The sequence below is a fragment of the Crocodylus porosus genome, unplaced genomic scaffold (assembly GCF_001723895.1).
Source record: "Crocodylus porosus isolate Cpor-Errol unplaced genomic scaffold, CroPor_comp1, whole genome shotgun sequence".
In the NCBI taxonomy this organism is placed as follows: Eukaryota; Metazoa; Chordata; order Crocodylia; family Crocodylidae; genus Crocodylus; species Crocodylus porosus.
Genome location: NW_017728921.1, coordinates 17,531,562 through 17,558,505, shown reverse-complemented (window position 1 = coordinate 17,558,505; position 26,944 = coordinate 17,531,562). Strand labels below are relative to the sequence as shown.

At 44.1% G+C, this 26,944-nt stretch overlaps 2 protein-coding genes across 2 annotated transcripts in view; one reads left to right on the top strand and one right to left on the bottom strand.

Moving 5' to 3' along the window:
• GNAZ (G protein subunit alpha z) overlaps positions 1–3,765 on the top strand; it is a 121,254-nt gene extending 117,489 nt beyond the window's left edge. The window contains exon 2 of the mRNA XM_019539163.1: positions 2,687–3,765. Within this exon, the coding sequence (XP_019394708.1) occupies positions 2,687–3,031 (345 nt within the window). The 3' untranslated portion in view covers positions 3,032–3,765. The remainder of the gene's footprint in view (positions 1–2,686) is intronic.
• Positions 1–26,944, bottom strand: part of RSPH14 (radial spoke head 14 homolog) — a 216,840-nt gene that overhangs the window by 183,751 nt on the left and 6,145 nt on the right. The gene's annotated exons all lie outside the window — the stretch shown is intronic.

Here is a 26,944-nt window from a genome sequence, read left to right as displayed (position 1 = left end):
TCACTGAAAGATTTTCCACATATTTCCACAGCCCATTAAATGCTGTATGGTGTACTGCTTTCTTCCATGTAGCCATACTTTGGCCCAAAGGTCAGGTTATTAATTGAACATGAGAACTGGATAGAGATATTACTTAATGTAAAATACATAGAACTTCTAGTGGGTATTGGTGACTTGAGTTCAATTTACAAATATCACAGGGACATGTACAGCAAACTGCCTCAAAAGATATAATTAACATCTTTCCATTTGTTCATAATGAAGTTAAATGTTTCTGTGGCACTGTCCAAACTTTCTGTGACACTTCAAAGCAGTTGAGGTTCAGGCTTATCACAGTTTATAATGATCTGAGATTTTAAGAAGGGGGATTTTTCAATTATTCCAGTGTGTTGGGTTTTTTTTACCATAAGGGCAGACAAAGGATTTCTGGGGTACATTTTGATTCCAAATTGACTGGAATAAAGATATTGGGATATTATCTAATGGCATGTGTAAAACTGTAGGTGAAGTTTATATTCAATTTTTATCTAAATCTGTCTACTTTCATCATATTGTATGGTTGGAAAAACATCTCTGTGCACCTGTGTATGGTCTCCATTATTCTGTCATTACTTTTATTAAGAAATATAAGTACAGACTTGTGAAGAAGATTGGAATGAATCCTTGGTGATGAGGCTTAACCTGTGATGCTTTTTATCACTCTAAACAGGAAATAGAGATACAATATAATAGTGACTTAGTTAAAAAGGGCACTTGTCTTCTAATGACAAAGTACAGAAAACAAGAGGTAGCCCAGTGCATGAAAGTGTGCAGCTCTCTTGCCACTACTTCACGTTTTCACTGACTTAAAATTCTACAACTTAAATTCATACATTAGATCTGCTATAAATTCTTGTCTGATTCTATGAGAGAATCACAGAAGGTGACTTAACTGTCAGACTTAATGGCAATATTTTTGCAATAGGACTCTGAAGGTTTTGGATAGTAAATAAACAACACTGAGGTTTGAATATCTTTAGTAACTGAATAAAATGTTTATATTGGAGGAATAAAATTTTAGCAACAAATAGGACTTAATTTGCAACAGGCAGAAATGCCATACCCTTTAGCATAAATATCCTTAATCAAGAGACATCCCATCAATATTTGCAGCAGCTGGAATATTTTTCCTTTTTTGCACAAAACATATAGGAAGTCCTCCTGGTACTCAGCCTTCCAATAGTAATTAGTACCACGGAGAGCTCCATCTGCCTCCTAAGACTTCACAGCAGCAATATATGAAGGAAGAGTATGCAGAGGAAAGGGCAAATGTGGCTCTAGTTTGTAACAGATGTCCAAGCTCAACCTTAGTTTCCTTAACTGTAATAAATATTTCAAAATGTAAATGACTTTTGTTAGTCACTCCACGATCGTTGTCAAAGGATTTGTCAGTTTAGAAAGGCAAGTGGAAGATTAGGTACATCTACTAAGTTCTTTCAGCCAAAAAAGGTAGCTGTAAGTTCACAAATCACTTTGAGTTGTCCCATGCATTTGAAGCTGTAGCCAAAGGATGCATTTACACTTGTGTAGCCTGTCTTTACACTGGGATCAATGTGGAGTGGCCATATAGTCTTATGTCAATGTAAGATACCATTTCACTGGTCAGTTACACAAGTGTAAAGGCCATGTGTCTCTAACTCCAGTCCATTTCACCCCAGAGTAGCTGTTTACTCAATAAAAACAGGCTATTCTTAGCTTCTCCACCACTGAGTGATGAGTAATTATGACAGCGCTGCTGCAGGAATGCATCTAGGGAGAATTAGTTGTCTGCCTGCTCCTGACAGTAGTGTTACCTAAATCAGTTTGCTCATTATTGTCTCACTTCTGTAAATGTGGCATGTGTCTACACCCAAGAGTAAAATTTAGCCTTTTTTTCTGCATATCCTTCCAAAGTTACTTTAATATATGTGGAAAAAGAATGCAGGAACTGATGGTTGGTTTACAAATGGAGGCCCAAACTCGGCATATCTACACAATACCAAGTTGCCATAACAACACATTATGTCGACATAGCTCATCGCTACAGTGACATAGCATTGGCAGGCACAAACCATGATGCCAATGCTACGTCACCGTAGCGACAAGCTACCTTGGCAACGTAGCATCTAAAAATAAACGTGCCACCAGGGATATGCCCAAAGTGTAGTATACTGAAGAAGGCATTTTATTGTTAGGATTCTGGTATATGAAAAGTTATCCTATGACTCTAATAGTTGCACAATCCTCCTTAAGAGCAGAATGCTTCTGTAGAAGGAAATTTCCATAATGATTCACTCATCTTATTTGAAAATATTAGTAATGTTAATCTGACTTGGAAAAACAGTGACTCTTCTAACAATTACAGATGCTGTTCTTAAAAAATTCAGTTTTAGACACTGCTTTACTGTTTCCCATGATTTAAATAAAAGTCAGATGGAGAAGGCCTTTTCTCTGGTGATCTGTGATATGCCAACATTAGAAAATTAAGGTTTTTGAAATTTCATCCTTAAGTAAGACATACAGGCACCAATACAACCAGTGTGAGAAACAGAAAAGGCCATTCTAAAAGGACATTTTGCTCATTAACAGCTGCAATGATACATTCTTATGCATGTTGCATAGTTGTGTGAAAATATTATTGCTGACACTGTTGTTTCATTCTCTACAGAGTCGAATGGCAGAAAGTCTGCGCCTGTTTGACTCCATTTGCAACAACAACTGGTTTATCAACACTTCCCTTATCCTTTTTCTCAATAAGAAAGATCTGCTGGCAGAAAAAATTCGGCGCATCCCGCTAACAGTTTGCTTTCCTGAGTACAAGGGTCAAAACACTTATGAGGAGGCAGCAGTCTACATCCAACGTCAATTTGAGGACTTGAATCGTAACAAGGAGACCAAGGAGATCTACTCACACTTCACCTGTGCCACTGATACCAGTAATATCCAGTTTGTCTTTGATGCGGTGACAGATGTCATCATTCAGAACAATCTCAAGTATATTGGCCTCTGCTAAGAATCCATGAGGTTCAATCTGTGTTCTTGAGGTGATGCAAAAGGGGCAACCACCTTCACTTTTGGTGGCAAAAATGGGGCAGCCCTTGGAAGTGCAAGAAGAAGAAGGGGGAAGTCTGAAGTATGTTCACAGACCCCCTAAGCCCTATTATGCCACCATATTATTTTTCAAAAATGTATGCTCTGGAGGATGCAAAGCCTCCAAAAAAAGAAAAAAAAAGGAAAAAAAAAAAGTTGAGGTCTAAGTGTGTGGAAATGTTTTCACCACAATCACTGCTGGTTCATTCTGTTTGTTCCATCTCATTTTGCTAAGATGGCAGAGATACCATATTCTATGTAAGAAATAATTCCTCATCCAACTGTTCTAGAAACCATTTTACTGCCAGGAAGATACAGAACTGGTGAGTGAAAGATGGGCCTGCCTTGTAGGGTTATTTCCCCCCCCCCAGGAGAAAAGCTAGTTCCAACCAGAAGTTACCAAACAGGAAAATCTGAGCTAAGCATTACTTACAGCTTTAAAGAAGGGGCCTGTATCCACTGGCGCACACAATGGTACAGTATATACACATCCAACATGTATACACATTGCCCACAACTCACAGCATATACTATGTATACACTTCTGCTTTGCTTTGTTGTTTATCATGGACACCTTTCCTGTCAAAGGAATTGTTGGTGCAGAATTGTTCTATGATTTTCAACCTGGCCTTTAGCCATTTCTGCTCTTGATTGCTTCAAAATATGCAGGAAAAATACATGAAATGAATGAAATAACTAATTTAACAGGACAAATCAAGGTCAGTGTTTCTTCTACTGGTGAGGAATTTTTATATATCAAGACAGTCTTCTTTTACATCTTTTTTTGCCAAATCTTCTGGTGTTTCACAAAAACAACTGAAAATTTAAAAAGTAGGTGAGTGTTCTTTTTTTAATACAGATAAAAAAATCACAAGGTAATTTTTTTAACTATTGTTTTAGTGTCTGGATTGCAGAGTGAAAGTTGCCAACTGACAATTCTGTTCCATTGCTTCAAAAAATTCTGGGATATATGATAATATTGTAACAGCTTTTCCCAGGGAGCAAGAGCCATTAAGACTGTGTAGTGTATACCCTTTGAAGTCTTTTTTGTTGGTTTTTTTAATTTAAAAATGTGATATATTATTAGAAGGTTAAAGATGAGCGATATGAACAATAACTAAATGTCTTGATATTTAAATTTAATAATTTAAATTATTTACCGTTTAGTGGATTTAAGAAAATTTGAGAGATGAATTCCTCAGCTCCAGGTTTCGTCTCATAAAGGAGTACTACTAGATGGAGTACTATTCCAGCAAAACAGAATGCTGGAGAAGCTCTGTGGGACTATGCTGGAAAATCTCACATGGATCATATGGGCCTAAGTCTTTGGTCGTTTGATTCTTTCCCCCTCCATAGAAAAGACTTTTTAAAGACTTGATTGTAAAGACAGTGTATAAATATATGTTCAAAGTTGTAAAGCACATACACACACATACATACAGACACTCTGGAAAATCTTCTCCCTTTGTTTCCCATGTGTACCAAGATTAGTGTGAGAATTCTCAGCCAAGGGCTCTTAAGAAATTTCAAAGAAAAAAGTTAATAACATCAAAGTTAAAGGTTGTCCACTTAAAGAAAATAAATAATCTGAATGGTACTATACTGGTCTATAGTGTTTTCATTTATTGGTGTTATGTTTTAATTATTCACAAAAGGAGATAACGTTTTTGAATCTTTCATTTCTTCATTTTGTTAATTTACTACAGACATCTTTTCACAGTTTGTCCATCCATATTAAGGATAATCCTAGAACACAACAAACATTACATTTACAGCACCCAATACAATATTTGGGGACACCACAAAATTCAACACAATTAAGAGTAGCTTTTTCTCAGGAGAGGGCCAATAGTAACTCTAGGAAGAATGTAACAATTTAAAATAAAGACATGTATTTGCAGGAAACTACCATGGTGCCTACAAGGAAACTTTCATGACACTTGTCTGCATATTGCCTGACTCCAAGCAGTGATTTTCGTCATTCATTCTCATAACCTCCATGTTCAGGGACCTATGTCTATACGTAAGTACTCAAACAGCTTTTGATTTTTTAAAATTTGGGTGCTATTAAATTTATATTTTGGTGCCTGAAAAGAGGCCCGAGTTCTGAAAAACTGTAACTAAATCACATGAACAGCGCATGCCCGAGTGGCTGGGGGAGATGGCTGCTCTGGCAGCAGCAGGAGCACAGTGGCAGCCATGGGAGCATGGCAGCGGTGAACTGGGAGCTCCCACAGATGCTGCCAGTGCTGGCAGCAGCCGGGGTGGGGGTGGCAAGCGCCAGTCAGGGGTCAGCAACCACCCACAGGCAGCAGTGGCCAGGGGCCATCATGGATCACCTGCAGACGCCACCAGCAGTGCCGGTGGTGGGGTGGTGAGTGGTGACCACCTGCAGGTGCTGCTGACACTATCGGCGATGCTTTTTTGCAGGGAGTACACCGCCATGCGCAGGGGGTGTACGTGCACCCCCTACACATTGCCCCTGCTAAATCAGTAGAAATTGCTGGTTGTAATGGACGTCTGAAAATCTGACCATTTATTTAAGAACCGATTATGGTTTACAGTGCCCCCATTTTAAAAAAATCTTTTGTCAGATATGGTGAATTTTTCACAGTAGTCCAAATAATTTAGCAGCACAAATCTCCTTGGAAACTTTGTCCCTTTAAAAAAAATTATTGTCCATATATAATAACTCAAGGTTATAGCAAGATGTCTTCCAACTACCAAAACACTTACAGGTATGGAAGTCTTCATAATTCTTTGTAATCTTTATGTCACCTACAATAATAACCATTTACAACATATTCAGGCACTCCATGAGGTGTTCACTTCCCTTTCCAACAGGTACCAAACAGCAGTACATACTACAAACTTCAGAATACTCCAGTGTAATTCTTGTCTCCAACTTCATGCCCCGTTGTATGAGACTGATTATTCCTGAGATCCCTGAGTGGAGGTAGTTATGCCAAGTTATTCTGAAGTCAATCAGAAAGCAGGGTAGATATGGACCTCTATAGAATAACTAGAATAGCTTTCATAGGCTGAAACTCACTTCATCAGATGCTGAGGTATCTTCGAGTCTTATTCACCAGTGATCCTATAACATATCTGACTGTCACATGCTCCATACATGAGTAATATTATTTATATTAATAGAATCATAGAAAATTGGGGTTGGAAGGGACCTCAGAAAGTCATCTAATCCAACCCCCTGCTCAAACTAGGACCATCCCCAACTAGATCATCCCAGCCAAAATTCTGTTTAGCTGGGTCTTGAAAACCTTCAAGGATGGAGCTTCCACCACCCCTCTGGGTAACTTGTTCCAGTATTTTACTACCTTCCTAGTGAGAAAAGTCTTCCTAAAATCTAACCTAAACTTCTCTTGCTGCAACCTGAGACCATTGCTCCTAATTCTGTCATCTACCACCAATGATTACAGTCTAGCTCCATCCTCTTTTGAACTCACCTGCAGGTAATACCTCATAGTGTCATTAATGGTTTGTTTTCACTCTTCCTGTGGAAACGGGTGAGTAGATGGATGATCAGACAGAGATGTTCCCCTGATAAACACCACATGTAAAATGAATTAGCGGACAGTTCTTTTTTTTTTTCCTCCTGTAACTGAACTCCATAACTCTTGAAGGTGAAAATTTTAGAGTAAGAAATTGACCCTTTTCTGATGTGCTTATTTAAAGAGAAAAAGAGTTTCTGGATCAAAAGGATTTAATGCCTAATATGGAGTCCAGGGTAAAAGTAACATAGGTACTGTACTGTTGCCCAGACAAGGAGCACAAACCTATGTGACCTGAAGGAAGTAGCAGCTGCAGCGGTACATCAGGCTGGTGGGGGTGCCTTTTGCTGCTGCTTTTCTCTGGTCATGAAAGACACTGAAAAGATTAGTTGCTAGAAAGCTAATAAATAAAGAATATCCTTGGAGGTATAGCATGATCTGACTTGCAACCTTTCAGCTGTGTTTATCACTTTTGAGATCAGCTATGGAAATAATTATTTCACTATGCTCTGCCTTTTCATACTAAAAATACCTCATAATGATTGTGGGAATAGGCAGCTTTGTTTGTCTTTATCCATACAACCATGAGCATCCATTTCCATGCTCCTTCCCATCTCCTACATTTAAAAATTGCTCCTCTTTTGAAAGGGTTTGGAATATCTTAATTTAAGCTGGGATGTCCTTAAACAACAAGGGGTGTAGCCTAGAGACTGTGCTGTATGGGACTTTTACATGAAATGTGGTGCATTCAAAGGCAGCGGCCTGAGATCAAAGGATTTTTTCCACGTTTCTGTTACACTACAAAGGAAATCAAAAATATTCTTTATGAGCAAGTTAGAAGTTCAGGAGATAGAGTTTTCAAAAGTTTTCAGTTTCAGTACTGATCTAAATCAATGTGTATCCAGGTTTTCAACATATATGATTTTCACAAGCTGTAGGTGCTACAGGGTGTTAATGCAGTACATAGATGTGGTCCATTTTACATTTAATCAATTTGCAAAAGATTTAGCGTACATAAAATACATAATTTTTTATAAGGGGGTCTGCACTGCATTCTTGATCCAAGTTTTCCTCTTGATCATTTCCTACCAACAGTAAATTGAACTGGGCAATACATTTATATGACAGATTAAATGGTTTTTTTTAATTGTGCATTTGTTCCATTTAATGGTGTGTTTACTTATTTCATCACTAGCCTTTATTTCATCACTAGCATCCATTCTAGGCTGATAAGAAGGTAAGAGGAATGAGAAGAAAACAGTGGTTTTCACTGCAGCAGAACTTTGGAGTAGGTACTTCAGAGAACAAGGTTCCTTAACTATTTGTTAATCTTTTATCTGAGCAAGTTCTTCAACAGCCATTTCACAGGTATCTACTGTAGAAATGGGGCACCTGGACTGTTTTACTGGAACAGAAATGGCAAATCTATGTGCTTCACTTAAACAGACTACTTAGTCCAAGAAGAGGGTAAGATAGGAAAGAAAATGAGCTTTTTAAAATGAAGTTTAAAACATCTTCCATTTTCTTGCTTTCATGTTTCTTGAATGGTTGGTTTTTTTGCTGTTAACCTCTCAAATGACATTAAGGTCTTGGTTCACAAAAGCCCAATAACGTTTTTTGGTCTTCGTAGTCTGAGTTATAGTGTGTCATATGTTCGAACAGCAAAACCCTTCACAAGCTTTAGCAAATACAGCTTAACACACGGGTAAAGCAAAGCAATTTTATTACCCAATATGTAGATATGAAAATTAAGACTTTGAGAGGTTAAATAAACACAGGGCACCAGGAGTTGAACCTCAGAGTGTTTCAAATACCTTTTCAAATGAAAGGTTTCAAATGCCTTTTCTAGCTGTGCACACATACAAGGCCTTTGAAACATTCTAAAACTGTCTAAAACATTTCAAAATAGTATCTCTTCAAATATTATTCTGGAGCATTTAACTGTTTTTTATGTCTGGATTGGGGCAGGATGGAGAGTGGTGTAGACAGACTGCCTGCTGTCCAGATGCTGAGTGTGTTCCGGGTCCTAGGGTACTGACAGGTCCCCATTAGGACAGTCCTCTGCACTTGTGACTGGGACGCCCACCCCCACCAAAATCAAAAAAAACCTAGCTATCCTCTTTCTACAACCCAGCCAGACCCCTGCTAACTCCTGGTGACAACTCTGGCTGGACAAGCAGGCCTTGCAGCTCCCATCCTCTGCTAGGCTGAGAGCAGGGGAAAGGCAGAGGAAATTGGTGGTGGAGAGTGCTCTCCACCACCTGCCTGTCTGTTCTGTGGAGCTATGCAAAGCTTCAGGTGGTGATTCAATTTGGAGATTTGGCACAATTCAGTGGCCAAACCTCCGAATCTGAATCGAATCAGGGGACCAATTTAAAGGTCCAAATTGATTCAAAGCTCTCCGAATCTTTGGCAAAGATTCAGAGAGCTTTGATTCCGGCAGTCCCTGGTGGCTGCAGCAGGGAGCTGCAGCCACTCTGAGCTGGTAAGTACTAGGGACGGGGAAAGGAGGGCTGGGCAAGGGGGGCTGGGGAAGGGTGGAAGGGACCATGGGGGGACCCCTGCTAGCCCCCTAACCTTTGCCCACTCCCCCAGCTCCTGCAACCCACACCCACTCCCAGAGCCCCCCTATGGCTGCCCCTGCCCGCTCCAGCTACCTGTACTTTAAAAAAAAGCCCCAGTGCTCACTGGGTGCTGCCGGGCGGGGAGCAATTCCCCACTGCCCCCCACTGCCCCATGCTACATGAGGGGCTCTGCATGAGCCCCCTTGACTCCGCCCCACTCCCCCGGCCTCCCCACAACTGCCCCACCTGCTGGGGCTCTGGCCCTTTAAGAACAAAAAAAGCAGAGAAAAGCCCTGGGACTCACTGCTCCTGGTGAAGCTTCAGGGGCTCCTGCAGAGCCCCCCACATGTGTGTGGTAGCAGGAATCAGCCCCTGCCAGAAGGAGCAGTGAGTCCCAGGGTTTCTTCAGGCTTTTTTTTTTCCTTAAAGAGCCAGAGCTGACTTATGCGGGGCACCTGTGGAGGGGGAGTGGGGGAGCGGTGGGGTCTGAGAGGCTTATGCAGAGCCTCCCATGCAGTGAGGGGCAGTGGGAGCAGCAGGGATTGCCCCCTGCCCAGCAGCACCTGCTGAGCTGGGGCTTTTTTTTCCCCAAATGCTGGGGCGGGCAGGGCAGCCATTGCCAGGCTGGGAGAGGGGCAGGGGGTGGGCCTGGCCTGGCAGATTCAGAGATTTGGCTACTGCCAAATCTCCGAATCAGATTTGGCCAAATCGAATCAGGACAGTGATTCGAATCACTGAATTGAATTGCTGTCCCCTGAATCGGCCAAATCTGAATCCGAAGCGAATACTAGCCGCTTGGCACAGGCCTACTGCTCTGCTCTCCCCTTTCTTCCACTCCTGTCCCTGCGAGGGGAGGGGGTGGGAAGACTGGAGTCTTTGGAGCCTGCTCCAGCACCCTGTAGCTGATGCTAGAGAAGCCTGCAGCATATTCCATCCAGGAACAGCATAGGAACATATCTATCCTCTGGTTGAAATGTTTCTTCTATGAAACAATTAATTTGTTACTTCTGTTTGCACCCTAAGCCTCTTGACCCCTAACCATCTGCTTCAAGGCTCTCAAGTATCTGCACCCAGCTCAGCAGTTGATATAAAAAACTACTATATAGGGGAAGAAAACTATTTGATCCCAAATTCTAACCTGTCAGATAATTTGTTTAATGCATCTGCACCTCTACAAATAAGCTTTGTTGAAAATAACTGTCATTTTTAGATGTATGCTTAATTTTCTGACATTGACAATGTGGGCAATTCCACTACAGTTCACTTTTAACAAGCCTAAGGCAAAAATAAGTGCTGGATTAATTTGAGGTCTGGGTTAGTTTGCTTTTCAGTAATCCACTTTTCTCCTGCTTCACAGTTTTTATTTTTCCTTGTTCTTCAGACATGCTAGAATCAAATACTCCTCTCCACACCCACCACCATTCCCCTGCTGTGGATAAATCATGCAATTAAATTGGTGTCTAATTTCTTAGCTCTCTGGTTCATCAGTGATGCAGTGCATTACCACCTGGAAGGGACAAATGCAGTTATACACCTGGGGCTCCACTTCACATAGGCAAAGATGCCATCCACAGAATAGATGTTCCATCTGCCGAAATGTGAGTTCTATCTGGACTAGCTCAGCTTTGATGCTCTCTACAGCAACACATGCTTCAAAAAGAAAAAAAAATCTACCTATGAAGCACTGATTATCTACAGATTACATGGCTATGAGTTTCTTAGCCATCAAGGAATGGTATGGAGGAGACTAGGCTCTGAGAGTCTGGTAAGTTTTTAACTAGGATTTGTTTCTAAACAGAAGTTGTGGCAGGTTGATAAGACTTGCACCAGCCGGTCCACTTTAAGTGGGGACAGGAGACAGCGTCTGTATAAGAATATCAAGAAAAAATTGGAATAATTCAAGTTATCAGAATGTTCTTCAGCATAAGCTAAATCTCAAGGAGTGTTATAAGACTGATTAGCAACCTTTTTGTCACAGAAGGCTGTAATGAACTGTTTTAGGACCCAGGTAGACTCACACCAGGACCTGGCTGCAACTGCTATTTCCCCTTCCTTCCTGGCCACATCACAGGCAAAGCTCCTCACCAACTGGTTGCACTATAGTGACTGCAGCACCCAGCTGTGCTTCAATCAAAGCCCATCAGGGCTGAACACCAATGAAGTCCCCCTGTCCAAAAGCTGGATCCAATGACTCTGAAGGCCAGATCTGCCCCTTAGCCTAAGGTTGTTGACCCCTGGTTTAAAGATTGTTCCTCTGCAGTTCCCAATCTCTTTGCAATTTCATAACTTCCCTTTAATAACTGCAATATTTTCTTAGAAGTTTTAGTTATATTCTGAAAAAGGACATCAGTTTTCACATCAGTCTTACTGTACTTTTTGTTGTTCATACTCTTCTCTCACAAGTTCTGTTTCCCTTTCTTTTCCTCCTCTTCCAGCCCTCAATATGTTCTTAAAAGTTTGTTATATTCTGAAAAAGGACATCAGTTTTCACATTAATCTTACTGTACTTGTTGTTCATAGTCTCCTCTCACTAGTTCTGTTCCTTTTTTCTTCCTCCTCTTCCCCTCCCCACACCCCATCTCCCAAAGTATGTTTCTTTATCAATGAATATCTTTATCCTCTCTTTCTTCTGCTCATACTTTTGAGCCACTAAGGTCTCTCCTCTAGAAATGCTGCCCAGACACCTGCCTCTCTTTTCCCCCCAGCTTCATCAGAAGTTTTTACCCTTGGTAATTAATAATTTCACTCCCCTTTGGGGTTTTGTTTTTTTCTGTCTTCTACTACAAAAGCAGCCATTGCAGGCTTTTTTTTTTGCACTGAAAAGTCTGAATACCTACAGAAGCAACTGGAAGCAAGGAACAGAGCTAGAACCACATGATTTGGCAGCTATCTATGAACTAGAAGCCGATATCCATGGCCCTGGACTGGGAACCACTATTATAAATTAGGAAGAAACAGGAAAATATATAGCCAAACTTCTCCAATGACAGGTAGGTACTAAGATATGAAGTATAGCAATGGAGCCGTTGTTTTCCTAATTGCTACTTTCAGCCAATAATATTTTTGTACTAATGGACTTACTTTGGACTCAGCCCTACAAAATATATGTGCAGATTTAACCTTTGAGTCTGTAAGGTATTCCATGAAGGTCAATGAGATTACATAAAGCCTTAAAGCCCTCAGAATTAGGTTTTATATCAGTCCATAGTAGATTCATTTGAATATTAGTAAAATACTTATGGATACCCAGAGAAGTTGTGGAATCTTCATCCTTGGAGGTTTTGAAGACCCAGCCAGACAAAGCCTTAGCTGGGATGATCCATCTGGGCATGGTTCTGCTTTAAGCAGGGAGTTGGACTAGATGACCTCCTAAAGTCTCTTTCAACCCTAATTTTCTATGATTTTTATGATATGTACCTTTATTATAGAAAGCTGCAGGAGACCCTGCTACATTTAGTTAGAACTCTTAAATTTCAATCTGCTCATATTTTCAATCTCTTATAACTTTCTCAAATAAATTATTTCTGTGCTGAAATTTTATATAGTGATTTTTCCTAGCTTTAGCAAATCAGTATTGAGTTATTTTATATTAAAAAGAAAAAAAACCAACATTTGCCCATATGTTTTAATCAGAAAGTTTGAATATTGGTAAGTTCTAAAAAATTAATAAAATAGAAACTTAGAACTTGACTTGGAAAAAAAAAAACCCTAGATTTTTTTCAAGGAGAAAATTTGAAACCTGCTTTAAGTGACAAAAACTGGGAATGTCATTAGTAGCTAGCTAGCTATCCTTTACAAACAGTATTTTAAACTAAAATTCTAGTCACAAAAATTACTTTTCATAACAAGACTCATTTCTTAAGGAGGTCTCAGTCAAGCATATTTTACTTTACTGGAAAAGAGGGAAGAACCCACAAGCAAAACCCTGTAAGCAAAATATTGTTGGTTCCAGATCAGTGAAGAGCATTTATTACAATGAAATCACAAATCTACACATGCAAATGCTGCTGGATGGGTTTACTCCAGAGTAATTTACTCCAGAGTAAACCCACCCTGGGCAGGCATCTACACATGTGGAGATTTGGGAGCAGATTTGCTGCCCATGGAAATAGTCTGGTCCTGCCCCTTGTAGCCCTGCATTGCCCCCTGCAGCAGCTAGGGGGAGATGGATGCTGTGGCTGCAGCTGCCTGCGGCTGTGGGCCACCTTTAAAAGCCCTACTCCCTGGCCACCTGCCTTTCTGGCTGTGGCAGAGCTGGTAAAGAAAAGGAGAGAAAGACCCTGCTTGCACCCCTGCCCAAATCATTTGAGCACCAAGGACTGACCTGGATGCTCAAACCAGCTCAGAGTCAGAAGAGCTGGGGTGCATACCTCACCCCACCCTGGCTGAACCAGGAAGCCTCACAGGGAGCAAGACTGATGCTGAAGATCCACACCAAGGTGAATCAGCATTCAGAGAGGGCGTAGGGCCAGAATCCCGCATCAGCTCTGCAACTGAACCGGGAGCCAGCCGATCAAGGTTTGGTTGTTTCCTCTGTAGGGATCACAAGCGTCAGCTGTGCAGCCAAGGTCACACCTAATTGGAGCACAGAGCCAGCAAGACAGCCCAGGAACTAAGGCTTGGCGCTGAACGGACATCAGCATAAGCCAAGCACTGGATGGGTGAGGAGCAGCTGAGCTGCTCACCTCGCATTATTCTTATAAGACAAGGGTTTTCAACAAGTGTATCCCTTCTGGTGGCAGTGGCTGGACGTCAGGGAGGGAGGGGTGCTCGCACAAAGTGGGGCTCAAACATGGCAGGCACTGCCACCACATACCACCCCACACTGCTGCTGCCACCCATTGCCCTGCACCACCACCACCCACCACTGCCCCACACCCCACTTTCCCATGGCCAGTCACACGTGGCTCCATGGGCTGCTGCTGGGCCTCACACTCAGCCAGTTGCGTGCCACCTGTGTGGCCTGCAAAGGAGTGCTGCTGCCCTCACCCCCCCCACCCTGCTTCATCCCCGCCCACCTGCACATACCCCTATCACCTTTCCAAGTACACCTAGGGCAGGGGCCGTCAACTGGGAGTACACATACCCCTGGGGATACTTGGACCAGTCCTACGGGGTACGCACAGGTGGGCAGGGGTGGAGTTCACACGCAGTGGCAACCACCACCACACACCATCCTGGTGAGCTGCCCTGCCCTGCAGAGGGACACTGCTGCCCTCACCCTGTCCTGGCACTGCTCCTGCGAGGTGGCTGTGCTCCTTCCCTGCCCACCTGTGCACTATCCCCACCTCCCCACTTGGCATCTGGCCACCGGGGGTACTTAGACTAAAAACAGTTGAAAAACCCTGCCTTAGAGGTATGTGTACTCCCAGTTGACAATCCGTGTTATAAGAGATGGACTTTTGGGTATCCCAGGAGCTAAATCTGGCACCTACAGCAACAAGGGTGGGCACAGATAGGACTTTAAGTAATTAAATTACCGGAGGTATGAGGCAGGAGTATAGGGGTTGGAGGAGCTCCCAAAATTTGGCACTTAAGGTAAGTCGGCCAGTCCTAAGGACATGGTGCTGCACAAGATTGGGATCATTCTTGCTACTCCGTCTCTGCTCAAAAATTGACTGTTCTCAGACCAAACATCACCTCCTATAAATTTTCAAAGTCATGGTGGGTGAGATTAAGCAAAGGCAGGAGCAGTCTCCCCTAGAAAAGGGAGTGAGCCAAACCTTTCCCCAGTCACCGAAACTTTCACAGGCAGTGACTGTGACTCGGTGACACTGGCCCAGAGCAATCTGCAGAGCACTATGCCAGGACGCTGCAGCTCCATCGCTAGAGTCTGCTCCCACCATACCATAGCTGGTCCACCCCCAAACCGCAGGAGCAACATCCAGCATCCCAGGTTCTTGCTGGCCACCCTGCTCACTATGCTACACCATTGCAGTGATTGCCAGCTGGTCCAGGTCAGTCTCAGCCCTGGTGACCTCTCCCACACAGTGTGGCCACCTGGCCAGGCTCACCACAGCATCTCAGGCCCCGTGACACTGCACTGCTGTCTCCTGGACCCTGGCAGGGATGCCAACAACACACATCTGGATGCCACCACTTGTGCTGTCCATGTGCTCCTGGGGCTCCAGCCCTGCTGCCTGTAGGTCCGCCTGGCCAGCCAGGATTGATGGCTGCACATTGTCCAGCACAACTGGGATGATGAGCAATGGCTGGAGTCCTTTTGCATGACCCAGGTCATTTTCCAGGAGTTCCTCAACCAGCTCCACTTGTACCTGGAGCAGCAGGTCACCATCATGCAGCAGTCCCTCCCTGTAGACACTTAGCTGGCCACTGCCCTGCTCAGGCTGGCCATGCCTGTCAGACTGCACTATGTTAACCACCTTTTTGGTGTGCACAAGGTGGCCACCAGGGAGGCTGTCCTGGAGGTCTGCAGCATCCTCCAGGATGTGCAGGGACACCCTGTGCTCCTGGTGCATGACCCCCTGGGTGGTGGTGGGGTTCCACACCCTGGGCTTCCCCCAGTGCATCAGGGCCTTGGACAGGACCCACATCCCTATCACTTGCCTGCCTTACAGCAACTGCCCTACTATAGCTGGCAGGGCTTCCACACGTCATGCTCCAGGCCATTGTCTACCAGTAGTTTGCCAGTGCCTACTGAGGGGCTAGCTGCCTAACAGTGCAACCCTGAACTTGGAAGGGAGAGAAGCTCCTGTCAGTTCAGGCTAGTGAGAAGTGGGAACTGCAGGCATGTCAGGTACTCCTAGGACTGAGAGAGCCAGAAAATGGGGAGGTGGCTAGGCAGCAATTATGATGACCTGGAGGAGGAAACTGAGTTTGAAGTGTCTGTTTGCATTTTTTGTTCCAGTTTAAATTGGAGGATTAAGTGTAGCTGATGGAGTGGACAGGAGGCCATAGGCCACCAAGCATAGAGCCCTTCCAGGATCTGGGACCTGGTGGGCTGCATGGGCCAGAAGTCCAAACCCTTTAGAGGGAGTCTGAACTGAGAACAGCCTTGGTCTGCGTCAGGGACTTCAGAGGGTGCTGGGCAAAACTGAGAGCAGTGTTGGCTGGATCAAGGACACCAGGGGGGCACTGGGCTGAACCAAGAGCAGCCTTGGCCTGGGTCAGGGATGCCAGGGTGGCTGGGACAAGGTGCAAGACACAGTCAAGGGGCCAGGAGACACAGAGAGGACTGACACTGAGAGAGCTGGGCTTGAATCAGTGGGCCAGGGCTGGAGGCTTGCAGCCAGATGAAAGGAGGGCTAAAGCCAAAAATGGCAGAGGCCTGTACAAAGGGACTGAACTGTGGCTGGAGTAACATTTACAAGGCAAGAGTATGGCTGTAGGGGTGGAAGGAGGCCACAAATGTAGCCCTTAAGGCAGGCAGGACCTGAGGAAATTAGTACACAGAGAGAGAGAGAGAGAGAGAGAGAGAGCGCGCACTCTGGGCTTATCAGCTTCTGAGGGCTGCCTCCCCTAATTACTGTTTAACATCAAGGTATGGCAGGTGAGGAAGCAGAGTGAGACCCTGGGAGGCTGGACTGAGAGCCAGGTAGGAACAACGCAACCACTAGGGGGCATCATGGCACCCCCTCCCCACAGGGGTCCATGGGGAGGGGGTGAGAGGCTCTGTGGTATGTGGGGGACAGGGTCTGTCACAGGGAGTTGGTATAGGGAGTTGAAAGTGAGGCAGTGTTTGCGTGTTACAGCAAGGTGTGTGTGTGTGTTGGGGGGTGCTTGCCCACATGCACTGAAATTGCAGCCTGTGAGGACTCATGACCCCTGTTAGTGCAGGCCCCAAGATATGTAGCCCTAGTGGTATGGCTTGTGGGGCATGTGGCCTCTGGCTCCTTCTTAGTTGGACAGCCAGCCCTAAATCATTTCATCTGAGTAGAGACTTTACAGATTCCAGTAGTGAAGCCCATACATTTCCCAAGTCAAAAAAAGACTGAATATCTCCATAATATCTTTTTCTAAACAAAATAGGAAAAGTTAAAGCAAATTCAATTCCCACAATTTTAAGGATAAAGTATGAGATCATCAAAAGTCAAGAAACTCCAAAAGGTAAGGTTTTGCTCTTGGCAACAGTGCTGTCACAGTGTGAATATAGCTATCAAATGTGAAATGTACAAATACCATTCAAGGCTCTACAACCCCTACCCTTCCAGCCCAGTGCCCACCCTTAGCTCTCTCATCATGTGCATGATTACACACTGGAACAGGCTACTTAGAGAAGTGGTGGAATCTCCATTCCTGGAAACTTTCAATGGCAGGTGAGACACTTGACTAAATGACCTCCTACAGTCCTACTTCCCTACAACCTCAAACTCCCATTGGCTTGCTCTTCTTCTACGCCTAAATGTCTTTTTCTCTCAACTGACCAGTAGGCTAGCTCCAAATGTAACACTGTAGTATGCTTGAAGCAATGCCTAGTGGTTCCACCACATTGCTAGAAAGTGAGAGGTGTGGGTTCAAACCCCCTTTGTATGACAAGAGGTCCTAGAACTTGGGCCTTCTCCTTGCTAGGGAAGTGACCTAACCACTAGGCTACTGACCTAATGGTGAAAGGGATACTGATATCCTTTGCTTTGTCATTCACACAGGGTTATATTCCTTCTCAGTGGAAGTAGGCTCTAAAATCAAAGTAAGTGTGCTAAAGTTCCATTTACACAGATAGTAAAAAAAATGCTACATTCCTGCTTAGAAATGGAGTTAAAGTTGGGTCTTAGCATCTTGTCCTAACAAAAATCCTAAGCATTTAATAGAAGTCAATTTGATTGCCACATTAAAGTCAGTATCCTTTAACTCAAGAACCTTATATTAATCTCTCTGAGATAAAGAAGGACTAATATTCCTGATAGGAATCATCCTAAACTTTAATGTTCTACTGTACTTGATAATGTTTCTGCCATCTTGGGGATGAGAAAATAACAAGAATAAATTCTCAATCTTCCTATATAAGTTCCTCTATGGATCCCACCCTTTTTACATGACAATTCTCTCATGTGATAGGTTCTTAAGTTCAAGTGACAGAAGATCAGGTTGATGAAGCAGCCTACTACTGTACTGAATGGAGCATCTGTCAGGGACAATGCAGAAGATATTCTGTTCTCAAGACTTCTGATAGAACGTGATACTAAGAGGGAAGTAACGAAGTGCCTAGACCTGTATAAGAGAACCTTGACAAAGAATCAGGTTTAATTCCCTCTAGGGGTTGTTGGAGTACCCAGTGTATTTATCTAAAATCTTGTCTTCTAGATAAGCTTGGAATCTCAAAGTATCTCTCCCTTCTGACACAAGGTAGGTTTTTCCACACACATAGAAGATGCCAAACATAATCATTGCCAGTATGATTGATGGGCATAAGATGTAGTACTTGAACACTTCTGAGGCTCCAGGCCTGACATAATCCTAGTAAGAAGCTGAAGGCTGCCAAAACACCAGTAAGGCTATCTACACTAAACTACCCTCAATGGTAAACCAAATATTTAGAAGAAAATCTTAAACTAAACTAAGGGAAAGTCAAGCCTGAGTGCACAATTAGTTCATTCTCTGTGCTGGCAGGGGGTACATTCTGTGGTGACTCATTCTCCCATGCAGGGTGAGAGCTCAACACTTGGAAAGACTTTCACCTGCAGGTCAGATGGCTTATCCCCATATACCTGTGGGCTCATTGGTTTTGCTGCCCTTAAACATCATTGGTCATGGCACAAAGGAAGCAGGAAGCTACTCAGCCACTTAAGGGACTTGCAGTTTGTTCAATGCCCCCTATTCCTGATTTTGCCTGATACCAGCCTCCTGAATTAATACCCAGAATTTTTGATTTTGCTTCCTATCTAAAACTTGGCTGTGACAACTTAAATATGACTGCAGACTTTGCCTTTTGCTTTAATACTCAGCCTTGATAAATTCCCTTGCATGCTGTGGGTGATAGAGTCACCCTTGTGTGAGAGCACTTATACACCCTAGTAATAGCCAGTGCTTTCTTTCAAGACAGTTCTAGGAGCACCATGTCTCATAACTGGTAAGAGAGAAGAAAAATGTACTTTATTCTGAATGGCTGATATATAATGTTGATGCTAATGGTAGCTTAATAGAGTTTTGTCTGGGATGTTAAAGAGGGAACTTTCAAAGGCAGAAGTGATGTTTAGTATGTAACAGGTTCCTATATACACACACGTACACACACACACACACACTCTTAAGTATGAAGAAGAAAAATCTCTCTTAGAGCACTTGTATCCAAATACAAAAAGATGTGTGAAATTAGTGTCCTATTAATGTACTGTAACAATAAAATTCCACTCAAATGTTATACTTTTTCTGTTGATATAATTATATTTTTACAGATCCAATCCTGAGTAAAGCATGAGGCCTAGCACAGGCCTTATCATGGAATGACAGCTGTAAGTATATGGATAAAAAACAAAGAGAGAAAAAACAGTTCTAAGAGGGGTATATAACAGTCATTTGGACCTAAAAAATAAATCATATAGTGCCACTTACTGGTATGAAACTGAGAAGACTATTGTAAATGCAGAGTGCATCTATGGCTGGGAGAAAATAAGGAAGTCTCATAGTGATGGATAAACAAAAGAAAAAATGTCAATTGAGGAGAGTCAGGGGCTAGAAACGCTGATAAGAATGATACTGGAAAAGCAGATGAGCTGGCGGGGGGTTCCTGATTATCACGGAAAAAGGGTGAAGAATCCAGAGAGAGTTCTGAGAATCAACAGATCACTTTTTGATTGGATTCAAATGAAGATAGGAAGCTACTAAAGGTGACTGAAGATGAGGCTGATATTATCTTATTTTCTGAAGGAAGAAAGCCATTATAACACGGCATTCTGGATACCCTGAAATTTGGAAGGGGTATGACTTGGGAAGACTTTAAAAGGTAAAAATGAAGGCAGTCAAAATGTAAATATAGATTTTGGCCGAAAGATAGGGTCAAGATAAAGACAGATTCCAGCAGTGTGCCAGAAATGGTGATAGATAGGCTCATTTATAGATAACAGATGTGGGAAATAAGGCCCTGTCCCAGGGGTACAAGCACGGATGCTACGCACCCCCAGAGTAGAAACCCTGAAATCAAAGGCTACTCACCCACTTCAGGACTCCAGGTGAGCAATGCCAAGGGGAGAAACCCATGCAGTTTGTCAGCCGCACTTATATACAGCTGGCGCCAGCAGGTGACATCACAGATGATCGCCGGCCAGCTGGGATAAAAGCTGGCACCAGCTGGGAGCGGAGGAGAGCGGGAGAGGCAGTGGAGGCTCTCCACACTGACAGCAGACTGTGCTGGCGAGAAAAGGGAAGTCCCAATTGAGCAGGTATGCCCCAGGCAGCAACGGCTGCAGATAGCCTTCATGCCGGTCACGGGCAGCACTGGCATGTGGGAGGAGACCCCACTCAGGGAAGAGCGGCGGGAAGTGCCAGAGATGGTGGAAGATCTCCACACCAGGTACTCACATACCAGGTCGTGGGAGAGAAACTAACACAGAGAGGAGTGAAGGAAGCTCTCAACAGAGGTAGAGAGCGGAGCAGCATTGGGGGACGCGGCCAGGCACAGGCTTGAGGGCAGACAGAATAACAAGGCTGTTCAGCCTGATCAACTTTTTTTACCTGCCTTTTCTTTTCTAAGTGTCCTTCCTTTTCATTTCTTTCTGGCCCGTGCATACTCCTCTGCTGTCTTCTACTTTGTTTTGCCGTTTTATTTTATTTGTCGGCAACCCTATGTCGAGAGGTCCGAGCGACAACTGAACAACGAGGGCCGCTCACAAGAATTGACAGGCAGCTGGCACTGAGCAGGAGAGACCCACAGGAGAGGGGAATACCCAACAGACCCGTAGTCCACTAGGAAAGGAAGTATAGGACCCAATGCCAGAGAATGTGCGGTGGGTAAGGATCATCAAGACTGGAGGGCAAGCCACACCAAGATCAGGTGGCCCATTGGAGGCTGGCATATGGAAGGGGTGTAGGGGAGGTGGAGCCACATGAATATCTGTCAGGAGTAACAACCAATCCCAAGGGACTGCCAACGGGAGACCCTGTAGCGAAGCACTAGGGTGCTCGCTACTAGTAATGGCGATGCGAGCTTATCTGCCAATCAATAGGGCAGCACAGCCGGGGGTTGCCAAAGCAACTGAGTGGGTCAGCTGACTGCCAGGGGGCAGGGCCTGGCCTATATAAACACACAAGGCTGAGGCCTGAGGCGGTTCCCCTCTGGCAGCCTGAGCAGCAGGAGCTCTGCTGAGGAGCAAAGCGGAGCAGACTAGGAGCCAAGCAGCCTGAGCGTCGGCATGCGGATACAGGGTGGAGAGGACCCTGATAAGGATATGACGGAAGATTAGCCAGGTTGGCTTAAGGTTTATGTTACAGCTGAGAGGCTCTGCGTTCTGTTGTGGTTTTGAAGTTGTTGTGGCCCCAGAGGGGGAGACTTTGGTTTTGTTATTATATAACAGACCGGAGGACCGGGTGAGGCTATAAGGGGACGAAGGAGACCTCATTAGGAGCTCCCCAGTAAAGTGGGGGTGCTCCCGGCGTGGTAGAGAGCGCTGTGTTTTGGGGTGTCCCGACCCCAACCCCAGTGGGGGTGACTATTGGGATAATTAGCGCAGTAGAGAGTGCTGCGTTTGGGGGTGTCCCGACCCCAACCCCAGTGGCGGTGGCTATCAAGATCATTTCAGGGGAGATACCCAATAGTGTGGGGGTTCCTGGTGATCCCGGCTCTGCGGGGTGGTATTTTACAAGGCCCCAGTGCGGGCGAGAGAACGCGTGAAGCACGAGCGAGGCCCCAGTGTGGGCGAGGAGCGCAAGAAGTGCGGGACAAGCCCCAGAGAGGGTGAGGAACGTGAAAAGCGCAGGGCAAGCCCCAGAGAGGGCGAGGAGCACAAGAAGCGCGGGACTCGGGATAATTAGCGCGGTAGAGAATGCTGCATTTGGGGGCGAGAAGCGTGGGACAAGCCCAGAGAGGGCGAGGAGCATGAGAAGCGTGGGATGAGCCCAGAGAGGGCGAGGAGCACGAGAAGTGCGGGACAGGCCCGAGTGTGGGCAAGGGAAGTGCGAGAAGCGCGAGCAAGACCCAAGTAGGGCGAGCGCGCAGTTGGAGGCCCGAGGCAGGGCGAGCATGCGGCTAAAAGCCTGAAGAAGGGCGATCACATGAGTAGAGACCCAAGTAGAGCGAGCGCACGCTTGGAGGCCCAAGGCAGGGCAAGCGCGCGGTTAAGAGCCTGAAGAAGGGTGATCACATGAGTAGAAGCCCGGAAAGAGCAAGACAGGGCTTGCGCCAGGGGCAACAGGGTGCCAGCCGAGCGTGCGAGTACAAGCCCGAGTGGGGTGAACACACATATAGAGGGTACACACGAGGGAGAACCCCGGGTAGGGCAGGGTGCACGGGACAGAGCCCAGGGAGGGTGCATGCACATTAGGAAGCTCAGAGAGGGCCCACATCGGAGAGGTCCCTGTATAAGGATGTGTACTTAGAATGCACCTAGAGACATAAGAATGTCCGGCACACCAGCGAGGCTTGGGGCATGCTATAGGGGGCGGTTGGAGGCACGCATAGCCCATAAGGTTGAGACGTACCAGGGTACTCCTTATAGGGTAGGAGCCAATACAAATATAACACCGTGTCCAAGGGGACAGTAAGGCAGCCTCCCATTCATATTAGAACCATCAAAGTCGTGGCGGGTGAGAAAGAGTTGCGTTCGAGACCCAACTTGGCACGGTAGTTGCGCAAAGGGGAGATCACAGCCGCTCCTGCGCCCCGCCCCATGACAGACCCCACCACTGAAGATACACTCAAAGTTGTGGCAGGCAAGTTTTGGGGTCCTCCCCAGGGTGATCGGGGCCCCTGTCAGAGGTTGCATGAAGCCTCCCTGCACCTATCACCAGGTGCCCATGCCAAGGCAGCATGTGAACAGATATTCTAGGCAAGATGGGCACAGGCCCAGTTCAGGTTAAAGATGTATTCTGGCAATAGAGATGGAACTAACATCAGAATATTATAATTAACCCTTTTGAGACAATATCTCTAATAATTTATTTAACTAACTTAATGCATTGACTGTCATTCTCACTAACTTTTAAAAGGCTGGCAGATTTTGAGACCTAGAACAACAACAAAAATATAACTTATTTCTTTGTTCCTTGCAGTTCATGGCCCCTTGCAGGGATGAACCCCCATCAGGCAGGTTATGTTGTGTTTTGGGTAATGTGCTAAATCAGTGCATGTCCTTGGCCTCCCTGAGCCAGCACGAGTCCTGGATATTGCCACCAGTTGTTTTTTTTTATTGCACTTCTTTCCACAAATTCCCTTGGTGGACTGATGGCCATTTTCCATCCCCACAACAAATGTACTCAGCGGCATATATATCAACATCTAGTCTAACTGAAAACTACAGGGACCCTGGTTTAAGACTTTTAAAGCTGAAAACCTGCAGTCACTGAAGCATTCAATAGCAAAAAGAAATTAGCAGGTGGAGGTCTTGGCCAAAACTCTGATATAAACCAGAGAAGCAGAAATGAAACTTCTAATAAAGATACAGGTTTGCTTAGGTATAGTTCAAGTTATAGGAAGATTAATACTAGAGATCCAACTTCTTTCTTGAGAACTGAACAAGAGGTTCAGATGATAAATGATTATATCCTGTTTTTCTCAATAGTCCAACTTCTGATACGGGAAATCTGGGGAAATTGTGGCCAACACTGATACAAAGTCTAAACTCAGCAACTATAATTGTACAAATGTTCAAAGTGAATGAACTACATTCACAAAACATTGTCCTTTGGGATTCAGCAATTCTGCCTATTCCTATTAGATCTCAAGTGCACATGAAAATTTTATGCAGTCTACTGCATAACCCAGTAATTTTCACAGCTCTGTAAATCTCTCTCGCTCTCTCTTATCTGTGCCAATTGTCTGGATCTGCTCTCTTCCTTCTTCTCTGAGAGCTCCAGTAATTAGTAACTAGGTAAATGTATTGGACGTTTGATTTGAAGAATCTGTTTATTCTGTATGACCAGTGATGGCCCAGAGATTACCATGGTATGCTCTACTAGTGAATTTTCATTGATGTGGAATTTTTTAGCAGCAATGTTTTATGTTTTGGCACCACCGTGAGCCAATTTTGCTTACTACCACATTATTTCACTGGATAGAACTAACTGTTCTATTGAAATCTAAATCAATTTTCTCTTTGTGTAACTATATAAAGTCTTTTCTTTAGGGATTCTTCCGAAAGTAAAAGATTTGTTTTGAATTTATAATGCCCCAGGAAAAATAACTATTTTGAAAGCAGGTTCTAGTATTGTACCATTTGTCTGTCAAGCATAAAATGAAAATTACAAACTGAGATTTTTGCATCAGTTTATCAGATCTCTATTACAAAAAATACAGAGTGAACAAAAAAGCAATTTTACCAATGCAGCTAAAACTTCCAGGTAACCTATGAACAAACTTAAACTTGAAAGTTAAATATTCCTTCTGGAGGAGTACTAGTACCCAGCTCCATATATTCACTCAGCTTTGTGTACAGAAAACTAAAGGAAGGGTTTGATCTTTAAGCCAAGTTATTATCCTCACTGCCCACTGAAATCCACATATATTAGTTACTCAGCAACCCCATAGAATTAGACTTTAAAATATTAGGAAAGAAAACAACTTCTAACTAGTATTTTTGTAAGCAAATAGTAATATAATGAGTTACAATATTTATAGAAGTTACAATAGAAATATTTTACAAAATAGGCTTAGTCCTGTGCAGTTTTCAATACCTGCTGATCTTTAAAGTGAATTGTAATCAGGCCATTCATCTCACTGAATCATTCATTTAGAAATGTAATATGAAACATTTAAATGCCTACAATGTAAACTCAATTGCTGGTGACTTTAGAAGAAATATATAGACCTTAAGTGGTTATTTTGCTACCCCCAAGCTCCCCCTGTGCTGTGCTACTGCCAAAAGAAATAGTCTTTCCCAGGCTGCCAAAACTCCAGTTTTCCTTTGACAACTTCTGTAACGTAGTCATCCATTTTCAATTAAAAGTTCTGTAGCACTTTGAAAATTTAGAGAGTGTAAAATAAATTGAATCTATTATCAAGGAATTTGTATGATTCATATCTTCCACGTAAAAGCTGCCCCAAAATCTCTTGTCCTCCACACTGAAATGCCACAAAATCCAGGAGCTTTGGCAGAGACTTTGTTAGGACAGTCACTAAGCATACAGTGGTTGGATCAAGTATACCACAGGGAGTGTTTACTAATGAAATGAGTTTACTTGGCATGCAGTTGGTGTGTCACAGTTTGATAGCAAAATGATCAGAAGAGCTTTTGTGCCTTAGGCAGATGTTTGCTGGTAAAATGTGCACAGAGAAAGTGCAAGATATGAATTTTCAAAAGTGACTAATGATTCAAAAGGCCTCAGAAGTACTTCTGGTCCACTTCCAGGTTCACCGCCGAGCACATGGAGGGCCTCCCCCTTCCCCACACTCCTGAGGGATGCTCGATCTGCCCCAGCATTGCAGCAATCACAAGCTCAAGAAATCTAAAAAAAATATTTAAAGCTGTGTCTATATCTGAATTGCTGATTCTCCAAATCAGGATCAAATCTTCAAATCTGGATTCAGATTAATTGAATCAGGAACAGTGATCTGAATCAACTAATCAAATCACTGTCCCTGATTTGGACTGAATCCGAATCCCAATTGAATAGGGCCCGCTTTACACACCCCTACTAAGCAATGTCACTAGTCATTTTTCAAAATCTTCAGCTTGATATTTCTGTTGAAAATCTTATAAGGGTACCTTTGGATCCTCGGGTATGATTGCAGCTCATGTAGTTTCATATCTGAGCTAGCTTTAAACTATCAGTGTAACTACTCCAGCCGTTAGGGTGCATGCAGTCTACATTTATGCAGCTTAGACTAGTGATATAGACAAAAGTTATACATAAACCAGTTTAAGTGATCAGGAACAGGTTTAAACCTGTAACAGAATAGAAGTTCAGTTTCAAAATGGCTGAAACTGGTTTAAGATAAACCTGGCTGAATCAGACTCAACTGATTTAGATCAAACTGGTTTATGAAACTTCTGTCCCAGACCCCTTCCTGGTTCAAGTTAAATCAGAGTCCCCCAGCATCCCAGCCCAGGGCTGCAAAATGCTGTGCTGTCTGCTCCAGAGAGCAGGGCTGGCCCTGCCCCTCTGTTCCCTAGCTGCAGCAGTGAGGGCTGGCTTATTGGCCCTCCCAGGCAAACCCCTGCTGGGGTCTGGGGCCAGGGAGTGCGATTAAACTTCCTTTCCCCTGAGTACAGAGCTGCCCTGTTTACTTAGTGTTAGGGGTGTGCAAAGTGGGACCTATTTAATTCAGATTCAGCCCGAATCAGGGACAGTGATTCGATTTGTTGATTCAGATCACTGTCCCTAATTTGATTTGGCTGAATCCAGATCTCAAGATTTGATGCTGATTCAGAGAATCAGCGATTCAGATACAGACACAGCTTTAAAAGTTTTTTCTACATACCTTAAGGTAGCAGGCTCAGCTTGTGATCACTGCAATGCTGGGGTGTATGGAGTGTCCCATAGGAGAGGGGGCCTCCACGTGCTTGGCGGTGAACCCAGAAGTGGACTGGAAGTACTTCTGGTCTGCTTCCAGGCCTGCTGTGGAGTGTGTGGGGGAGCCCCCCTGCACTCCCCCTGGCTCAGCAATTGGCTGCGGGGGGAACCCTAGGTGCCCCCCCCGCCCACTGACTCAGG